The sequence below is a fragment of the Archocentrus centrarchus genome, chromosome 13 (assembly GCF_007364275.1).
Source record: "Archocentrus centrarchus isolate MPI-CPG fArcCen1 chromosome 13, fArcCen1, whole genome shotgun sequence".
NCBI classification, from domain to species: domain Eukaryota; kingdom Metazoa; phylum Chordata; class Actinopteri; order Cichliformes; family Cichlidae; genus Archocentrus; species Archocentrus centrarchus.
Window position 1 is genome coordinate 37,548,041 of NC_044358.1, and position 22,756 is coordinate 37,570,796.

General features: G+C 41.0%; 1 protein-coding gene across 1 annotated transcript in view; it reads left to right on the forward strand.

Moving 5' to 3' along the window:
* Positions 1 to 11,633: 11,633 nt before the first annotated feature.
* Positions 11,634 to 22,756, forward strand: part of lsamp (limbic system associated membrane protein) — a 1,252,509-nt gene continuing 1,241,386 nt past the window's right edge. The window contains exon 1 of the mRNA XM_030743581.1: positions 11,634 to 12,112. Within this exon, the coding sequence (XP_030599441.1) occupies positions 12,049 to 12,112 (64 nt within the window). The 5' untranslated portion in view covers positions 11,634 to 12,048. The remainder of the gene's footprint in view (positions 12,113 to 22,756) is intronic.

Here is a 22,756-nt window from a genome sequence, read left to right on the forward strand (position 1 = left end):
CAAAAACTATCTAAGATGTGCTTTTTGTAGTCTATGTTTGGAACGCTGTAGTTCTAATGATATCACACAGTCTAGTGTGAGTCTTAAATCATAATGAACTGTCCTTCACCTTCTTCCTTGAACTCGTGTTTTTCATCAAGGTCAAGGAAAAGTAATTAGCAAAAGACATAAAAGGATTTTTTTTTCTTGACTATTCAACCACAGCCCTATTCGTCTGTGGTCTATTCCCACTTCCCAATCAACTCAGCTGCTTCCACTCACCTCATTACTCCCTGCAGTCATACTCCCACCGTACCTCATTTGCCAAATTGTCACTGGAGGCTTAATTCTTGAGGCTGTAGTCTCCAGCCATTACCTCATGCTTTTTGTCTCCTGCTTGTTCCTGGACTCTGCCTCTGCCTGCTCCTTGTGTTTGTCTGCCTGTCTGATTCTACAGTGCTGTAAGACAGCTCCATGCAACCTAGTGTTTCCTGTCATTCTTTAGTGTCCTCTGAACAGTTAGAGGATTGCAGTTACAGGGTGGATCCATTTCATTTTTGCCATCTTTGCAACATTATTACCTAAGAGTTTCTTTACCATCTTTTGATTCTGGTATCACTGAAAAAGGGCAGCCCTGGTGGAGACCAACACCCACCAGGAATGAATCTGACTTGTTGCTCACAATGCAAACCAGGCTGTCATTATAGTTGCACAGGGTCCAGGAACAATTAAAAACAACTAAAGCCAAACACACACCACAGGATCAGGACATGCTGCCTGTGGCAGGAGAAACGAATAGTTGCCATCTTCCTGCCTGTGCATTGTGTAGATTTTCCAGCTGAGCGTTGGACAGTCACATCTGCAGGTGGCGTTTTCCTCACTCTCAGAAGGGTCATTGCTGCTTGCATCAGAGCTTCTAATGTAGCAACATCACATCTGCTCCTCATGTGAGGCACGACCAGGGCATGCCCCAGCTGTCTCAGGTAAATCAAGTGATGTCTCCAATGTTTTGATAACTTCCAGTCTGGGAAGTTTCCCATCCAGATGATGAATGAAACAGTGGAGTCTTTCTTCATTAAAATGACTGACAGAGTGGCCCTACCATTCTCGATACTGTGTGATACTTTAATTTAGGTCCCATGGCAAACATTAACTAAATAATAGGCCAACTCACCCTTCTCTCTCTCTCCCTTTTACTTTCTCTTTCCCTCCTCCCTCTGAGTGAGTGAGTGTCTGTTTGTTTGTGTACTTTGGTGCAGAGGAGGAGCCTTATGGGGATCTCTGCCCTGCTAATTACACACCTGGAAGACATTCCCTATTATGCACCTGCACGCCACTGAGATGATTAGGACCACCGCTATAAGACGCTGGTGTTTCCACCCAGCTGATGCCAGATCGTTGCGCCGCATGTGGTAAACAAGCTCGGCTCCTGCAACGTTCGTGTGCAATCTGTTGTCTTCTTTACTCACCTATGTCTCCTTTGTTCAGACACCTGCTGCTGCTGCTGAGAAGGCCGTGGAGAGAAAACTCTTTTGGGAGAGTTTTAGAAAGGAGAGAGAAGCCAGTAAAGATTTCCCACTAGCCATTCTCAAAGACTGTTTTAATAAAGCATCCTTTAACCTTACTAGTGTGCTTTGTGTCTAGGTGTTCACAACGAGCTTAACACAGAGATGGAATTGGGTGCCTTTGAATGGGGTCCCCTGAGACCCCAAATCATTGTTTTTTTTTTTTTTTTTGTTTGTTTTTTTTAAAGTGCTAATCAAAGCAGAAATAGAAAGCAATGATATATCATTGAGAACAAATTGTTTGACAAAGCCACAAAAAATTGGTATGACAGAAAAAAAACATGACTGGCATCTGTGTGGACCCCCAGAGGTAGGATTACTTTTACTATGCATAAGACAAAAGGAAGCAAATGTGGATGCTGTGAGTGGGATTTAACACAACACAGATAGTACACGCTCACACACAGAGAAATTCAAACACATAAATGTGCTGTGCTCAGCTTCCACCTGACTTAGCTAGAGGTATCATATCAAAAAATGTCAGTGGGTAAGAAAGACAGCATTTGGTATGTTTTATCCATCACAGCATTGCCAGGGTGGGTGCATGCAAACTGAAGTCTCACTGTAAACAATACACATGTTCTGCACCAACAGAGACAGGCAGTTTGTCATTTTAGATCTGTGTGTAATTCAAGAAATGACAAATGTCATTTCTTAGGAAAATAAAGTCTGCGGTCATGGAGGCCAAAAACATATAAAGAGGAGATGGATTAGATTAAATTAGTGACATAAATAACTATAAATGGAATAAAATAGTAATCAGATTTCACAGATTAGACGCTCACACCAGTCTCATTAAAATGAGAGATAGATATGGGGTTCTGTGGGTTTATTTACACATTTAGAGTGGTGGCCATGAATAATTTACAGTGTGCAAGGATATCTCAATATGACAACCGACAAGTCTCCAGCCTAAATCACATAGCTGTATGTGTCAAGGGCCGCGAGTTGGTATCCATTTGAGAAGCGTTCTATCTACACAGATGTCTACAAAATTCAACCAAAAAAAGGATGGCCTACATGAGGGATGAACATTATTTGGGGAGGCTGATTTAAACAGTAATGCTAATGATCATTGTGTTCACCATTGGGCAGGGTGTTTTTTTTTTTTTTTAATTCCACAGCAAAAATGCTATTTGTATGACTTGTCTTATTTTGGAGCAGTGCAAAGTTTTTTTATTTTTTCTTTATTTGCTGCTTTGACTTGGGAATACCAACACAGATGGTTGTAGCCAGCAGCCGTCTGCTCGATTTCACCTCAGTTCATTCGAGTGACTGAACTGCGTTTGCAGTGTTGGCGCCTCTTGGCTTACAAACTGTATATCTTGCTGTGCAGTTAATTGTATAGCCCAACTAAGAAGTTAAATCCAGTATTTTATTTGTATGTTACTTAGCTTTATTTAGCAGGTATCTGTAGGCTTTATCCATACATGGATGGCTGCATCTTGTTAACAAAGCTTACTAGAGTTAAAGATGACTTACCACTAAGTCCACAAACCAGTGTCATAGGTAGTGTCTACACTGATTTTTTTAATGCAGGCTACAGCTTCTTCAGCACTGAGCAGTACCATGCTGGAGCCTTTGACCAACCCATGCTGCTGAAACATGCAGGAGTGTTTCCATTTTTAAAAGAGAGACAAAGTCTGCAATGGAAGTAGGTGTAGTATTGAGAGACACACTGGCTTCTTGTCTTTGACCATTTTTAGCTTTTGTTCACTGCTTAACTTTGTTTTCATTAGTGGTAGTTGGGTTTAAATGAATAATAATAATAATAATAATAATAATAATAATAATAATTAGACACCAAAATATGATAAGGGCTTGAACAAGATTGTGGCTGGGTGAAAATGGACTCTCTTAATGCAAAACACAAAATTGAAAACTCCACTCCACTCCACTTTTCAAGTTCCAACCCATCTAAAGGTGTTGACTCCAGTATATGGTTTACTTATCTACGTTTTAACTCGAGGCTGTTAATGTTGAAAAAAATGGCTAAAGATCATAATATTGGCATGCAAAGCAACCTTGGAGTCATTTTCTGGGGAGGATAGTCTCATTTTTAAGTTTTAAAGATGATATCTTTTCTTCTTTAGGAAACATTTTATCTGTTTTGGTGGGTGACAGCAAAATGCCATTTGATACACTAAGATCACTAATCCAAGCCAACATTTAGAAGACAGCTATAGAGAAATAAAAAAACAATTACTGTCCCCTTTTATCTGTGTATTTGAGCCTCCTAACAACCTTACCTTTCTGTTACCTCCCCACAAATTCCCTCAGTTACACTAAGAAGAGGAGAAAGAGTGTTATCACATCGCACGAAAGACAGGATATTGCAATGACATGACAGAATCAAGTTTAAGCCTAGTGTCAAGCTCTCGCCACGTGTCACATAATCAGTTTTCTGGCTCATTCTTCTTCCCTGTTTCCAATCTCAACTGATTTCTATCTTTTTCCCCCCTATATATAAATTGTCTCCCCTTTTCCCCTTTCCTCTGACGCCTGTATGATCTGAAGCTGTATTAAATACGTACAGAGGAAGAGCCAGTTGAAGAGTCTGTTGGATAAAATACCTTACTTTAGACCAAACTCTGCATATAGTTATTTTGTATTGTACATGGAGTAATAGGTGATATAAATAAGGAAAAATCATATAATTCCTAAGGTGGATATTTTAAAACATCCACCTTCAGTTCACAGCCTTGAAACATCATCCACATTTCCTGCCTCATAGTTCTAGACATATGGCTCTGCAGTCTGTATTTTTCTTTTTGGCCTTCATTTCCTTTTATATGTTTCAGTGATTCATTGCCCTCATCATTCCTGGACCAAAGTCTTCAGCTGCATTTTTGTGCAAATCATCAGCTGATGATCAGCTATTCCTGACCATTCTTTTCAGCCCACTCACCTGCCCCAGACATTTTCCCTGCATTTTTTTTCACATCAGCAGCTATTTTATTCATTCTAAACCCTCCTCTGGCTGCCCCAATCTACCATGATTTCCCTCCAGTTGTTCTCATCTGACCAAAGGAATGCATCATACGTCTCCCTGCAGGCAGCCTCAAATCTCGACGTTTTTTGCCCCCATTCAGAAAGCTCAAGCACTCTGTCTTCTCACACCTACAAAGAGAAACTTTCCAGCATTTGCTTCTGAGTCCTTTCATCTTAATGTCCATTCACCCCAAATGAACCTAAAATTAGTTTCAGTGCAGCAAGAAGCAGCTGACATTCTCCATAAATTGCTCCTATCCATCTGACCGGTGTCCTGGCAAAGATTTGTCAAAGTCCGTGTTTATGGTGCATGTTGAGAATTTCACAGTAACTCTCACCATTAGTCCCTCTCAAACTTTCAGCATGATTCTGAGAAGTAAACTAAAGATGCTTCATGAGGGCCAAGGCAGTTAACAGAACTACACATCCGTGAAATCAAGTTGGCAGGAAACAGACTAGACAACATGGGCAAGTCAGGTATATCAGGCAATCAAGGTGTCACAAAGAACCTCTCCATGTACTGAGAGCATTAGTAAACAAATGCAGAACAGCTGTGCTGGCAGGTGGCATGTGACACAGTCAGTCAGTTAATGAGCAGATGCGAGACGCTCTCTGGAAGCAGCAATATTAGCGAGTAAACACTGAACACAGGGAGACGATGAAAACTGAGAGCCAGAGGTGGACGGAGAAAGCAGGCGGTGCAGTCAGAACCATGTATTTAATGCAGGTTATATATCCCAGAGGGAGGTTCGTGGATGATGTGGTTGCCTGAGTATGCAGGGCCTGTTGCAGCTCTATCTGGGCTTTCCTTTCTTCTGAGACTACAGCTGACGGCCAGTCACCTGCTCAGCAGACTGGACAATACACTGACCGAGGTAGCCTGGCCTGGAAGGAAAATGAGGCTGAAAACCAGGCAGCAATATTTGGGGGGGGGTATTAACCAACAAGATTTGGCTGGAACTTGATGTGATGTAGGACACTGGCTCCACATTGTAACCAGAAGAATGCTGTCGTCTTTTTGAGAGGCTTGTGCTAATTTTTTGCTTAAGGACAAGAGCACATATATACTGTACTATACTTCCAAAAGTATTCACTTGCCTCCCATCACATGGATATGAACTTGAGCGGTATCCCAGTCTTTATCCATAGGGTTTGATATGATGTGGGCCCACCCTTTGCAGCTGTAACAGCTTCAACTCGTCTGAGAAGGCTTTCCACAAGGTTTAGGAGTGTTTATGGGAATTTTTGATCATTCTTCCAGGAGCACATTTGTGAGGTCAGACACTGATGTTGGATGAGAAGGCCTGGCTCACAGTCTCCGCGCTAATTCATCCCAAAGATGTTCTGTTGGGTTGAGCTCAGGACTCTGTGCAGGCCAGCCAAGTTCTTCCACACCAAACAGGCTCATCCCTGTCTTTATGGACTTTGCTTTGTGCACTGGTGTGCAGTCATGTTCGAACAGGAAGGGGCCATCCCAAAAATGAAATTGTCCAAAATGTCTTGGTATGCTGAAGGATTAAGAGTTCCTTTCACTGGGACTAAGGAGCCCAGCCCAACTCCTGAAAAACAACCCCACACCATAATCCTCCCTCCACCAAACTTTACACTTGGCTTATTGCAGTCAGACAAGTTCCGTTCTCCTGGCAACAACCAAACTCAGACTCATCCATTGGATTTCCAAACAGAGAAAAGTGATTTGTCACTCCAAAGAACACATCTCCACTGCTCTAGAGTCCAGTGGCAGCATGCTTTACACCACAGCATGCGATGCTTTGCATTGTGCTTGGTGATGTAAGGCTTGGATGCAGCTGCTCAGCCATGGAAACCCATTTCATGAAGCTCTTAATGCAGTGTTCCTGATCTAATCTGAAGGCCACATGAAGTTTTGACGTCTATAGTGACTGACTCTGCAGAAAATTGGTGACCTCTGCACACGACGCGCCTCAGCATCCAATGAAACTGCTCTGTGATTTTCCATGGCTTATCACTTTGCGGCTGTATTGTTGTCACGGCACCACGCTAGAATTCACTGAACTCCTGAGAGCGACTCATTCTTTCACAGATTTTTGTAGAAGCACTCTGCATGCCTAGGTGCTTGGTTTTATACACCTGTGGCCATGGAGGTGATTGGAACTTCTGAATTCAATATAGTGAATGAATGAATGAATGATGATACTTTATTGAATGGGGAAATTACAGTTAACAGAACACCCATCCAAGAAGACAAACAGAACAAACATGGGGAGATAGGTGAACTGTGGCCATGCTGCCCCCCTTCTGGAGGCGCTGCCATTAAAAAGACAGAAACAATAGTGAAAAACAAAACAGAAACATATATAGGGAGCACTAGGGTGGGGAGGGATGGAAAGTGGAGCCAGCGGAGGCGAGAAGGGGGGAGTCGGGCTACTGTGGGGCTGACTCAAACTCCCTCCTCAGCTAAGAGTTCTGATAAGACGTAGAGTTCATCAGCGGCTAGGTCAGGGAGATCAGTCCAACACAGGTCAGAAGAAGACAGGACAGCGGGAGCGTAGAGCATCTGTTTACAAACATCCCGGAGACAATTTGATAAGTGGCAGTCCAAGGCCGCCAGGGAGCCAAATTCCTGATTCTACAACTTGTTTTGGTACAGACTGTACTGATTAATTTGTTGACAGCCTTCAGTCTTTCTGGCACCTCTCTGTGGCGAAAAAATCCAATTCATCCGAATCTTCTTGGTTCGTTCCTTCGCCGTGCAGAAACAGATACATACATCTCCAAGATCTTACCCCTCAGAATCAGCTCCAGATATACAGAGTCTGAGTTTGAGTCTGTACCCTTCCAGCGTTCCCGTCATAAGCAGCCTTACCAAGGCCAGACAGCTGCCTAGACTTCCTTAATTGCAACGACAAGTCAGGTATCTCCCGGTCCAATTCGGAGAAATCCCAGTGTCAGTAAGCCAAATGTGTGTCCTCCATTGACAATACGGCCAGGCACGTCATCTTCCACACCACACAGGAATCCATAATGTAGCAAGCTGGAATGTCAATCAATAAGAGGGAATAGGGTTCTTCTTTCCCCAATCTCCTCATGGTGAAAATTTGATCAAAACAATGGCGTTGAGAGACCAGCTGACCAGATCCATAATTATAATTCCAGTTCGGAAGTTGTGTGAGGAGAGGCTCTAAAGCAGCAAAGCAGGGGAAAAAGGAAGGGCTGGGGAGAGAAGAAAAGTGCGACCATCTCCGCTGAGAGCTGAAGAGGAAAAAAAAAGTAATTTTAAAACCTTAACATGTAAATGATTTGTAAGCAAACTCTAGAAGAAAGCATTGGTTGGGGGGGTCAATTTTCAGTGGATTGTGAACTTTGCAGTTCTGTCTCTCTGCCCTGTGTTTCACTACCATTATCATGATATTCTCTTTTAAAAGTATGCTTTTCTCAGTTGGTCTATGGCTATATCTCACCAGCCTTACTTGTGGTGTCATTTCTGTTCTGTCCTTGTCTCACTATACTCCTTTTCTTTCCTCTCTCTTCAACTGGTTGTGGTAGATGGCCAGCCCTTCCTGAGCCTGGTTCTGCTGGAGGTCTCTTCCCATTCAAAGGGAGTTTTGTGTTGCCTTCACTGGGATATTTTCTGTAATATTCTAGTGTCTTTACCTTACAGCATAAAGTTCCCCGAGGCAGCTGTCGCTATGAATTGGCACCTTACACTCAGCATCTTCTATGAGTTGATTACATGCAGATCAGAACGAAGGTCAATTGTGAAGCAAAGAATTTTCTAATACATAAAGTCCATGACTTCCTATAGGTATCCAGTTTTTTAAGACCATCTTTACCAGAGTCTTATACAATTATTCAACTTTTAATTAACATTTGAAGCTTGGCCGCATTTTCAATTAAAATTCTGTGAATGAGAGGTGATGTTTCTACACTCTGCTCGGTTCATCTTCAAACCCATCATCCACCGTTTTGTCATATTCTCATATGTTAGGCTCATTTTTTTTTTTTTTTCCATCAGGGAATACAGATGACTTTTAAAGTATATGAGACTCTCTGATATAAGGAGGGGAGAAAAAAAAGACAGAACAGAAAGGAGAAATTCCAAATAACTGTAATTTGTCTGGCTTGAGATCCTGTATCTTGGAGGCTGCATTTCATTTTAAATGAACAGACATATCCCGGGGGCTTGATAAAGATACTTTATACAAGAAGGAGTGAATAAACATGTGTACAGAAATTGTTGAGCGTGCACCAGACATGTCTTATAAGCTTTGAGGTGAGATTTGGCTTGTTGCTGCACTGCCTTTGCCCATGGTGCCCTTTGAGAAAATGGACCAGGTGTGTAGAATACACAGTATCACATGCTGTACTTTCTCTCTATTGACTATAATAATTGAGCAGCCACATTCACACACTGCTGTAGTTCAGTATCTCTGGATTTTAATATTCTCCTTGGAACTGGCTTTACGCCCGAGTTTCATGACCCTGAAGAAAACAGCAGAACACACTTCAGTTGAGCCGAGTTCGTCAGAACATTCCAAAAATTATGATTTCCTTAATTTGGGATGACAGAAATATCATTAACAAAATGAAATCAGGTCCCCATACTACCTGAATGACTCAGACTGCTGTGATTTGAATATGAGTGTGGAATTGAATGGGAGGCTAAATTAAAAGTGTACAATTTGTAGTAATCACATTCTTTACTTATTAAGAAGTTTATAGATTTTTGACACAGAATATTTTTTTTATGTTTATTTTTCACACATCTGTTTATTGATATCAGGCAGCATTTTTAAAGTAAGAGGTGATTCCATGATTGTTTGTTACAGCCAAGTCTTACAGAACAAAGGGGAAAAAATTTGCAGTGTAGTGGTGCGATGTCCCTACTGGCCTTTTTGCATTAAGCATGTGTGCCTTATCCCCTCCAAAGTACTACAAGTACATACACAGTAAATTGGTATTTTGATGGGCTGTCCTTGTCTGCCTACGGTCTGATTAGAATATGTAACATTCTGGGATGTGGTGTACAGATATGAACTGAAAAGTTGCTGTTCTCTAGCAAAATATCATCATGAAAACAAGGAGATGGGTATAAACATTCACAAACAAGGAAGCTCCGTGGGCTCTCCCACCTTCTGTGCTGTTATTAAAGCTGGTTACAGGTATTTTCTCTCATAGCCTTTATCTGTTCTAAATAATTCAAGACTCGCCCTACAGCCCCCCCCCCCCCCCCCACGCTATCTAAAACTGATGGATGGCTAATGTTCAGCACTGCTGTACACTGTGTTCTCTGAGAAGTGTTGAACCATTCTTTTATGCTGCATGAATTATTAAGTGTTTGTCACCATGTTCCACCATTACTAAACCAAAGTGTGTTCTCCCAAAGGAGTCCAAACAATCCTAAAGACAAAGATACCCCCAACCCCCCAACACTCACCCATGCAAAAAACAAAACAAAACAAAAAACAAAAATCAAATATTGTATGTGTACTACTGTATGTAGAGGGAGATTTAAACTGAATACAACATTATTGCAAAAAGACTCACACATTGTGGATGAGAGTCTGTTTTGTGGAGTCTTTCCAGCAGGGAAATCTTTCAAACAGACTGAGAATAAAATGCAAAAAAAGGTGAAGCCAGAACAAGAATTCAAGGGAAGTTGAAAATGGAAAGATTGTATTGATTCCTGTCCTCAAGCTGATAAGAAGAAGAAACATTATGCATGCAGCTGGCAAAGATACAGATGATCAGCATCTGGGACCAAACCAATCAGGCCTAGCATCATGGTCTACAGAGTCAGTGGCGCTTAACACATGGCCTGGTTGTATGATTGTGCAGGGGAATGACACATCTGTACATGATCAAGTGTTCAATGCTTTATACACAAGGAAGACTCTGATTCAAATGCCCCAAGGGGGAAAAAATAGTATCAAATCCTCTGCTGAAATATTTTGAGCCTCCAAAGACTAGTATGTCAGAAAGGTCATAGTTAATGACACAAAAGCTCCCTTGTAGCTGGTGGAAAGCCAGTGTTATGCTTGAGGGCTCTGCAGCAGCATGGGAAAAGAACTTGGCAGGTGAACCTCACTGAAAATCTTCTGAAATTTCAATAGGTAAAGATTTGCAGATATTCTGAAGGCTTTATTTGAAGCAGGTGTTTTGGCTCTCCAGTGACCACAATATGGAAACGACACCTCATGACAACAGCATCGTTGCACATTTGAATTTAAATGACATGCTGCTTTTTGGATTCAAGTACAAATTGCGTGTCTAAATGTTGGTATTGTTACAGAGGTCAGAGCGGCTGCTTCAAGTCAGTTACTGATGTCATCCAAAAGATGCTCATGCAGTGGCTTCAGAGATAATCTTAGAGCAGCATTATGTGCACACTGTGCAAAATCAAAAACTGATCTGGTGCTGAAAAAGAGTGCGAAATAGAGAAAACCGATGTGAACAATAACATAGAAAATTTGTTTCTAGACCTTTTGTTGCAATGACCTCCAACCTTCAGGACAGGAAGACATTTAATCCAAGTGACAAGATGCAGAGGATCAAACCAACCACGCAATCTGACAACCTGGTGGTGATTACATTTTTTTCTTATGCTTATGGCAATGTTTGAGGTGCTAGTGGCAATTTCCAGGTTGCCGCTGACCTTAAGCATGGTGCCATTTATTCTAAGCAGTAACGGAGGCCAGAGACCACCAATAAGAAGCAGAGAAAGCTGTTTTGGTGCCACTGGGCTGTCTCACAGTGATAAACAGAGCTTCATATCAGAGCCTCATTATGTAAATGTTACAAATCATTTGGTCATTTTGTTAATTTAATATTTGCTTATGAAGCCTAGTTGTTTAATATTAAGATATTCAGAATGAATCATGGCAAATGTTCAGAGTTTTCAAAACAAGAATACACAACAAATGACAATGTACTGTAAATAATTAATGTTATAATAATATCATTCATAAGTCATGATGTGTTACCAAGACATATTATCCTAATTCTAAACAAAGCGAATAATGACAGACACTGGTTGCTGCAGCTGCTGCTTAAATATAATAATCAATATTAGTGAGGATTAGCGCGTTGAAAGATGTTTCCATGACAACCTCAGTTAAACTTGATTTATTCAAGACACGCTCCTCAAAGGTCCACTGAGACAACGGGTTGCTATAATGTGCGTATGGCTCATTAAGCTCAGGTAATAATGAAACAATGGCAGCTTACTGTAGGTTCGCTCTCTTCAAAGTCTCCTTTTCTCCGAGAAACACTAGATGGCAGGGCAGGCCAAGCAACAGCCGCCCCACCGAACAGCCGCTCGGTAGACTGAGCTGGGGTCCACCAGTTGTTTCTCCAGCACTTGTGCGGTTCCCATCGGCAGCTGCTGCAGAGTTCGTTCACTCTGAGGCGTTACTGGCCGAGGAAAGCTCCCATCCTTCGAGGTCAAGATATCCCCTGCGCACCCCGAAGCCCACCAGGACACCCAGTTTCTTCTGGAGGAGCGCTGAGCTGTCGGAGCTGATTGAAGGACGCCATGCATTACTTCTGGATATACAGCGTTTGGATCCCCTTCGTCGCTTTCCTCTTCGGATTTCAAGGCAAGAGACAGTTTCTTTCATTTTCTCTTTGAATATAGGAACGATTATACCAGGAGTTAGACTGTTATGATGCACTTTTGGCTCTTTGGAAATTGTTTGGAGCTGTGTTGATTGCCTGTTAGTGCGTCATTCTGTTGAATTGTGGCTGTTAAGCATTTCGGGAAATTGTGTCTGCGTTTGATACATACTTTAGCGAGGTCCATTTGATCTGCGTCAAATGGACCTCGCTGCTCAGCAAGGTCAAGGTGCATAACACATTTGTAAACTTGACAGATGCCAGGGATGGACAAATGGCACACCAGCTTCACACCTGCATGGAGACTGAAGGTGAAGTTTGGCTTTCTTTTAGTGGGAAGGCTCAAGGAAGATGGGAATAGACTGGGACGATTCCCAGGTGTCATTAGCAAAGTCAGTTCCAAGTTTCAGCCAAGTTTCCTCTTACCGGTGGCCATCTGGGCAACTGGTTGCTTGTCATGTGGGGGCCTGAGCTTGCATATTTGCTGACATCTAATTGTTTCAAATGTGATTCTGCCTGCTTTAAATTACTTTTGTCTCTTAGCAAAAACTCTGTTGATGAGAACCTCACCGAGATGCTCAAGCGACACCGATCATCTGTTGATGCTTTGTGTTATTTGCAGTTTTTGATACTAAATACAGGTTAAGCTGGTGAGCAATTGCAAATGTCAACATCTGGTGTATCAGCATCAGATGATCCTTGGTCAGAAATGACCAAAGTCCAGGAACACACTGTCAAATGCACCTGAGATAACCAGCAACTCAGCAGCTTAAAGATTTGCAGTTTTAAATACTCTAGAGTGCCTTTGCAATACTATAGTGCACTCTAACAAAGACCTATGAGACTAAAGCTGTGTTTATTACATTCTCACTCAAGTCTACCAGTCTGGTCTAGTCTATACTGGATCTTTTCTCTATTCATTTACATTATCTGACCTCACAGATCTACTTTGTTTTCGACCGTGACTGTTCTAATTGAGCTGATTTAGCCCCTCTCAGAGGAGCTGAGAGTTAAATCAATTTGGTTCTTTTGTCTCCCATCGGAGCGCGCTACCTAGAAAAGCATACGGCCTGACCAAGCATATTGGATTCACTCTGACACTTCTCTGATGCTGGCAAGAAGCCTGGATGGTGTGATGTGCCAGACTGGGGCAACTGGAGAGCGAGAGAGGAAAGGAGGAGAGGAAGCGACACAAGTGGAGATAGAGAAGATGTGACAAGTGGAAGGAAATCAGATGGAATTGATTGCACGCTGAAATACATTATTTTTTTATTTTTTACATTTGTAATTAGTTATTGGCCATAAGTGATGCTCTCCAGCGTCCTCAAGCACCTCACTGTACAGAATACCAGTGCGAGACTGAAGAACATTACAGTGTGTTTGAAAACACAAATGTTACCATTAGTTTATATGACGGTCTCCCTTCACTATTACTTTGTATCTTTCTTTATTTCATCCTCCTCTTTCCTCGCCCACGAGTCTTCTTTTTATGCGGCTCATGCAGAGCGAGCTGCTTGTCCTGAATTTTAAAGCACAAATGGCAGATTACTTCTCAGAGCAGAGACTTAAGAGAAGTTTGCTTTTTAAACTTGCCGTACTGTAGTTCACACGGTGGGAATAACTCCCTATCAGCAAATTCATGTCAATTTTTGGGTTTTTTTTTTTTTTTTGGCTACAGAGTTTTCTGCTATCCTGAGAATGATAACACGTAGAAACAGAAACGACTGCATTCCATCAAATCACCAAACAGTTGTCTTGGCAGATACACAGCTGTTGTCTACAGTCACAGTCAGCACTGTCATTGAACTGTGCTGTCTGGGGATGTGCCTCATTCACTTACAAAGCCACTGCTGATAAAGAAAGAATGATGGATGTTGATTTGGTCTGTCACTCCGAGCTTTGTTATGAGGTGGGATTCAGCTGCTGCTCCTGCGTCCTCCTTCTAGTTGTGCCTTATCCATCTTTCACAACTTTCATTTCAAACTGTAATACAGTATCTGCCCAATTCAGCTGGGAGGAGGCCTCTGACTCTATGCTACTCTTTTAGTTGTTGCATAATTTATGGGCTATGCCATGGCAAGCTACACAGAGAAATGTCAACAAGAGATCACATTATTTGAGGGGGAGGGAGCTGGAGAACTTTCCATGGTGGAAAGATGTCTATAAGGTAGCCTTATATAATTTCTGGAGATATATATTTATAGGTGGCTTATAAAATGGCACTTGCTATGTTTTCTAAAAAATAATTGCCTTCAATATAAAAAAAAAAAACAGCCTGCAACTGAATTATAATTTATCTATATGGCTTTCTATTTTTTTTTTTTGTCCCCAAAACTCATCTTGCTTTCCTAAGTACAGATATCTTTTTGTTCTCCTTAAAATATGTGTCTGCGCAGCACACAAATTCAAGCTGGAGGTCTTTTTTTTGTTACTTTAAAAGAACTCTATTCTTCAAAGAGTTGCCTTCCTGCTTTGATGTTCAAATTTGTGTCCATCAGGGTACTAGAGTACCTCTCCTGATGGTTTCATTTAATTAATTAGGACAAATGACAGTATGTAATGTTAATAGTGGCTGTTTTGCACATTACCTTCGCAGCGGGAGGGAGATGCTGTGCAGGAACATAGAAGGAGGAGAGGAGAGGACATATTTTGTAGTTGATTTAGTCTTCTTTTAAGGAATTAGTGGATCCTGAGTTCCTACTAGAAAATTTTACTTCTGTGTTGTAGAAAACGGAGCACAGAGCTCTTCCTCTTCCTTCGTCTAAATTTCAGTGATTCGCTTATATTTTCAGCTGCGTTAGAGCACATAGGCTGTAAGAAAGAAAACAAAAGTAGACATCAGAGATCAGAAATATAGTGACTTGAAAGAGAAAACTACTGAAACTAAACATTGATTTCCCTCCAAACTACAGTAAGCTGCAGGGTCTTCTCTCACTTTAACATCAGAAAACAAAGTGCTCTTCCATTTGAAAGAGGTGCAAATAATTAAATAAACATGAGTTGCTGTACACGCACCTTTACCTGACATATTTATCTTTACTGAATAACAGCTGGTGCAGCAGATTTTTATAACCAAACAAATGTCAGGTATTTGCATCATTTTCCAGTATGTTTATAACTTAATCAGATAAGAGGACATCGACCCTTTTCTCTTTTTCACTTTTCTTGTAACTGCTTTGAACCTTTGCTCATACCGAGGCTGCTGGCTTGTGGCTGGCTCTGACCTCTGGATGGCTTTAGCTTTACCCACTTGGACTTTCTTGGGTTTTCTTTTAATTGTCCGTGTTCAGTTTGATGAGGCTGATTCAAGTATCTGATTACCTTTGTTGTCACAAATGTTTTACTGGTGGTTAAGTTATTGGTTAACTTTGGCAAACCTTGTGTTTTCACTCACAGAGAAGAACTTCCACACCAACTGCATGTTACCATGTGGCTGTGCGTATGCGCAACACACACGCACACATGCGTGCGCGCAACACACACACACACACACACACATTCAGCAGCTCTCACCCAACTGAGAGCACAGTGCCATTCATAATCAGTGTACTAATGGATAGCCTTGACCCCTTCCTGTGTTTTTCCTTACCAACAAACTGGAAAGGCATCTAAATCAGGGACAACCACCATTACAGTTACTAGCCAGAGACTCTCTTGACTCCTACTGCACCAACTGCTTGGTGGCAGAGGCCCAAATCATTGTTCTTCTCTGGAGATCTGCTGTGAGCTGAGAGACCGCTAAAACCACAGCCTGCCGCAGGTGGAAAACTGGCTGATTTGTAGCTATGCCAAGCTCACCGAGCAGAACAGGAACTAAGAGCCAGCTGAATGTACTGTGTCCTGAATTCTGTGGGAAACAATTCCATTAAGACAACATTTCGCAGGATTAACTTCAAACCAACTTAAATCTTGGAACAAACTCACAAACACAAAGTGCAGCAAAGCTAAATTGTGGCAGAGTACTAGCTTATGTGAAGGAGTCATGTCAAGAACTTGGAAGAGAAACAGATGAGGAAAGAAAATAGAATGGAGAAAGCACATTGCACACAGTCTATGTACTGATATTAGTGGTGACTTCTTGTCTTGATGTCAAGTCATCATCTGTACAGTGAGAGCCTTTACACTGCCACACATGAAAGAGGACAATAAGCCACAGTCTTGTATGCATATTTGTTCTACCTTACAGTCATAGACAGTCATTCCAGTGAAAATCAAATGAAAAAAAATGATTGCCAGAACAAATGGAAAGTATGAATGTTGTTTAAACATCCTGCTGTCTGTGCACATAGTAGTGTAGTAGTCTTTGCAGTGTGACTGTATGTTTCTGTGTTGACAAATGGGACAGTGATGTGGACTTTGAGCAGAACGGGGAGCAGCGAAAATGTAAATCTGATATCTGTGATAATCATAATCATCATTATCAGTTTTCAGAATTTAAAAGACGTGGTTCCATTAAACCTGCAGTAACATGGCTCATCAGTATCCTGTTGTTCATAGATAGCAGTAAATGAATTTGATTGGATTGTTTAGAATTTCCAATGAAGTTTTCAGTTCTTTAAGGCAAACACACACGAGTGGAAAAAACACACACAGACAGAGACAACTTTCTCGAGGTCCTGATCTGAGCAAATAGGATCTGCCACATTCTACCTTCTGCTCTCCAGTCTGCAGCCAAACTCTTTGCATTTCTATTACTGACACAGTGGCTGTCTTTCCGGCAGCAATCACACGCCACAGAGACCACAGGGGATGGAGGCCTGAGGTTTAGAAAATCTCTTTCTCACTGTCACTGTCACTTTTATTTTTTTCCTTTACTACAAAATGTTCCCTCTTATAGTCATAATCTTCTTTCAGGACTTGGCTATCCACTTTACATTACATAGTTACCTCAAATGATTGTTTAGAGCAGGGTTAGGGCTCCAGTTATTCCTCTCACAGGATAAACTGATCAGAGGTTGATGGTCTGGATTTCCAGCCACCACCATATTGATTGACTGTTAAACTCTGTAAGGCTACTAGCACCTTGATTGATAAAGAAACAGTACTGTATAAAATAGGATCAATCATGAGTAGGTCAGGCTGGTATTTAAGCTCTCTTCTCCCCAGTGATATGCAGCAAAGCTGAAGAGCGCAGGGAAGAGTCGAACTCTGAATCAGCTGAGTGTCAGACTTTTTTGATAGGCGGCATAAAAGATAATACAGGAAGCTTTGACCTGCTCCGTAGAGTTCTCAACAATAGGCAGACATCTTTAGTGAGCACACTGGTTGTGAGGGTTGTGAAGCTGACCTATGAATCGCAAAGCCTTTCAGGATTTATGTGACTCTTATCCATGAGCCTTGACCCCTCCGAGTTAAAACTTGGCTTCGACATGAAAGTCACTGACTTCAAACTCATTCAAACAGCTTTCACAGGATCACACAGCTAGCTGTTTTCTCCGCATAGCTATTGTCAGCAACTCTGTAATGTTGCACACTCAGTGTGATAAAATACGGGTGAACCGCTGTTTAACTGAAAGTATAAGCGCTATCTGAAAGTGTAACACACCTGGTGCGGTTTCACTTTAGTTGCCAGTCTAAAGAAATGACAACTTTTTGTCAACACTTTTTATACTTTTATACACATTGTATAAGTTGTATGCTTGATTGTGCATGAAACTTGAAGCTGTTCTTCAGTTTAAATCACGTGTTTTCAGTGATCTGCAGATGTTAACGTGGCCGCAGTATCATCTTGAAGTACAAAACTTTTCTTTTTCTTCTCTTCTTTTCTGGTGTCTTCATTTTGGTGATTAAACTCGAACCTCCTCTTATCTTAATTAAAAATAACAGCTGTGTGACTGTTAATCAGTGCTGCCTTAGCTCAGTCCATTGAGCCTCCATGGCTCAGTGAACATGTGGCTTTTACTGAGTTATTGTTGATCTAATCTGTTGAGTGACAGTGAATGTCTGGAATGGTAAGACTGATTAACTGTCCAACATTTAAAAGTGCATTATGTATTGTATTTGTATAAATAAAAGCTTCAATTACTGTTTCTGTTAAACAGCTTTGATATAATGAAGCCACTGTCATCATGGATTATGATGTAAATGCTTGCGTTTTAATACCGATTAAAATGTACTTCAGTGGTTAAAGGGGTGTCCACACAGGACGGGATTTGCTTGTCATGCGTCTCTTTGTCGTTGAAGGTCGGTTGCTAGTGGACATTCCAGGCTGTGGCTGCTTCGGTAACCTTCTAATGTATTTACTTATTATTTGTATTTTTTACATGGTGAATATGTGTACAATATATGAAAATATCCAGAACATCAGTCTAAAGAGTCTTCTACAGATTTCAAAGATCTTCACTGAATATGACAGTAACAAACTCAGATTGATTATTCTGTGTGTACCATAAGTAAAGACACAGATGAGAATAGTCAGAATGGACCCTTTTTGCATTTATAAAGCAAAGAAGTGAATAATTTAGCCTCATGGAGAATTTAGAGACCTTGATTTCAAGGCTGCCTTTGCTTGTTGAGAGAGACTCTTTTGGTTGACCAGTAATTCACAGCCACATCAACAGCCACAAAGATCACAGCGAAAGCGATCAGCTTCTCCCTCTTCTCTCCTTATCATTGTCCTTGTTCAAGTCTTTATCTGCACTCTTTTGGCACCAGCCAAATGTAGGCCAACCAACTCAGTCTGCATTTATGTCACACATTTAGAGATCAAAATGTTTTTCAGGGCACTGAAAAATATTTATTGAGCAAAAAAAAAAAAAAGAAAAAAAATACAAACCCAGTTCCAAAAAAGTTAGAAATAATCATATTCCTTAAAATTGTACATTTTCTCAGTTTACACTATGTCTTATTGTGAATGAAATGTCAGTTTATGAGATTTACAAGTTATTGCAGTGTTTATTTACATGTTACCCTGCACCCCAACCTCTTTGGAATTGGGATTATAAATATTAAGACTGTTTCTCCTGGTAATCAGCCAAGAGTCTCTATAACACACACACATTAACTTGAACTCAGGCGGCAACAGGAATCAGACACAAAGTGACAGTGATTAAAATACAGAAAACAAAGGAAACACATTTATGCATAAAACAAAAACTGCTAACAGCAGATGAGAGTAATGAAGTAATAAATGCTAAACAGAAAAATACAGGATAATTAGAGATTGAATGAATACCATACTTGGCAGTGAAGATGTGCAACAGGTGAATGAACTAAGTACAGAAATACATGTAGAAGGTATTTAGCGCAAGAAAGCCAGGTGTCCTTTTTAAATGAATGTGTTTCGCTGGCATAGAGTGTAGTATTTACTTGTGCGCCCTTTTGGCAAAGTCGGCCTATGCAGAGGCAGAAGTGCAGTGTGTGTGTGTGGCAGTGGGAGATGATTGAGTTTTTGCTTGGAGAGACACAAACAGGATGACAGATCACTTAGTGGTGATAAAAGAGAATCTCTGAAGTTGCCTTTTCATTGAGAACCTTTTCTAGGGGACGTTTTCAAGAAGGATTCAAAGGCATATCTAGACAATCAACATATTATCATTTGTAAAAGAAATGGCACTGTCAGACTTTGGAAAAAAAGAAAAACAAAACTGACGGCTTTTTTTTTTTTTATACAGCAGACATTTAACATTCCTGCTAAACCTCCACCCCTCCACCCACAGAGAAGGCCAATCTTGGAACTGAGGCACATAACATATGTTTCCTGAGTTTCTGTGGACAAGTGGCATCAGATTTGAAAGATGTGAAATGAATCCTGCTGCAGGGGCTGAGGCTGATAAGAACCAATAAAACGTGCTGTCAGCTGTTCTGTGGCTGTAAAGCTGTAAAAAAAAGAAGAATGAGCCTGATTGGAGAGTCTGCTCACATCTCCCAGAGCAGTGGAGGGAGACAGCAGCAGGACCACCATCTACTTAGAAGAAAGACCTGAAGCATTTGTCTGTTCTAGTGTGATAATTCTGTACTGCCTGAAGGTCAGTGGAGAGCAACAACACAGCATTGACTACCAAACGATGTGTATGTTCATACTGTAGATTAAATATAAGTTTTAATAAATATTAAGTTTTTATTTAAGTCTACAGTTGCATTACTATGTAAATACAATGTGAAACTGTAAACTGACAGTTTAATATACAGTAAATGACTGAGTTTGTTCGGATTTTTTGAAAAAGATAGAAAAATAGAGAAGGTGTGAATAATTGACATGTTCTGAACAGGGTTAGTGAGTATGTCTGATAACATTGTGAACTCAGTTCAAATGTCCATTCTATTTAACCTCAGACGTCTGAGCAGAATGTGCGAACCTAGTTGAGCAAACAAAAAGCAGAGAGTAGAGTGCAGTAAGAGAATTCTGGCTGCATACATCATTTCATTTCCATTTAATTAAGCAACAGTGTGTGTTAGACCAAGCATATTCACATTCTACAAAATAACGCGAATAGACAAGGAAATGGCCAGGTGACTGCTGTAAATGAAGAAGGAGTTTAGAGTGGATCTGTAGGTTAGAAGAGGAGATTTATGACCAAACTGGACAATGAAAAACCTATATCATCTGTTTCTCATCTTAATATGTCTCACGTTTATCAGCATTGTCTAGTCCCTTTGTTCATACACTCACTGCCCACTTCATTCGCTACACCTTGTGGATACCGGAATGGCCCCACTTTTGCCTTCAAAACTGCTGTAATTCTTTGTGGCATAGATACAACAAGGTGCTGGAAACATTCCAACATTCCAGTTGCTGCAGATTTGTCACCTGCACATCCATCCACAAAGGTGATTGTGGTGGCCATTTGAATACAGTGAACTCATTGTTATATGCAAAAAAGCAGTTTGAGAAGCTTTGTGCGTTATCCTGTTGAAAGCGGCCATCATGTACACTGTACGCCTAGCCATACAGTCTCCCTTTACAAACATTTGTGAAAAAATGAGTCGTTCTAAATAGCTCACTGAATTCAGTACTGCAACAAGATGTTACCATTGCAACAAGTGAGTTCATGAAGTTTCTTCCCTTCATGATCAACTGTAAATTGTATCATTGCAAAGTGGAAACGTAACCACAGCAACTCGGCCACAAAGTGGCAGGCCACATAACATTACAGAGCAGTTTTGCTGAGTGTTGAGACGTATAGTGTGTAAAAATCGCCAATGCTCTGCTGACTCAGTAATTGTAGAGTTCTAGATCTCTTCTGGCATTAACATCAGCACAAAATCTGTGCACCGGGAACTTCATGGTATGGGTTTCTATGGCTGAGCAGCTCCTGCAGGTGTAATGTGTAGGTGGCCTGGTACTTTTGTCCATATAGGGTATCCCCCACGCCATTACAGAAATTGAGACTCAGACCAGGCAATGATTTTTCCAGTCTTCTGTTGTCCAATTTTGATGAGCCTGTGCAAACTGTAGCAACTGGCACAAGTGGCACCCTATGTGGTCTTCTAGTGTTGTAGCCCATTTGCTTCAAAGATTCATGTATTGTACATTTAGAGATGTTCTTCTGCATACCTTGGTTGCAATGTATATGAATTGAATTGACTGTTGCCTTCCTATCAGCTTGAAGCAGTCTGGCGATTCTCCTTGGACCTTTGAGATGAACAAGGCATTTTCGCTCAGAGAACTGCTGCTCACTGAAAATTTAGTCTTTTTCAGATCATTCTCTATAAACCCTAGAGATGGCTGTGTGGGTAAATCCCAGCGGATCAGCAGTTTTTGAAAAACTCAGACCACACTGTCTGGCACCAACATCCATGCCACGTTCAAAGTCACTAAAATCCACTTTCTTCCCCGTTCTTGTGCTCATTTTAAACTTTAGAAGTTCATCCTGGACACGTCTACATGCTTAAATCCTAATAAAATATCCAGGCAATTGTATATAGATAGATTTATTTAGATAGCCCACTCCTGTACTGTTTTGGTCCATTCAGAGCTCAGGTAAATGCATGAGAGGTGGGCAGAAGTACAAAATCCAAAAGAGAAACTGAGACGTCTAATGAGATGAGAGAGGAATAAATTTGAGTGCCTCTCTGTAATGTGAGCCAGGTAAACTCTCTGTCTTTTTCTGACACTGTCCATTTTCTCGCCTATTCTTAGGGCAGGCTTTTAAAGTGAATCTTGATACAGTCCAAGTTATTTATATGGTAATTAACCAAAGAAACATGAAAACACAGAGTGCCTGCAGTTTAGTTAAGTGGAAATGAGATATTCTTTGAGGCTTCATGTATTTTACATGTCAGGTGTGTGTGTGTGTGTGTGTGTGTGTGTGTGTGTGTGTGTGTGTGTGTGTGTGTGTACTTCCAAATTATATTTTGTGCTAATATTATCTGGGGTTGAATGCAAAATTTTCTGATAGCATGAGGCAGCATGGTAGGTCTCACCATGGATAGCAGAAGAGAAGTGCCACCTCTGGGAGTGGCAACAGGCTTAAGCAACATCATTGATGGGTTTAAGAAATCTGTCTATTCCCCTGTTTGACTTACAGAAGTTGTTTCCATCTTTTGGGCTATAGAGGAGACTGGAGGAAGATGAATGGATGAAACAAGGGAAGGTCTCACACATTAGGTTGTACTGAACCAAAGAAGAGTAGCTTCAATTCAATGGCTCCCAGTAATATTCTTAAAGAGTAAACCTCATTTAAATA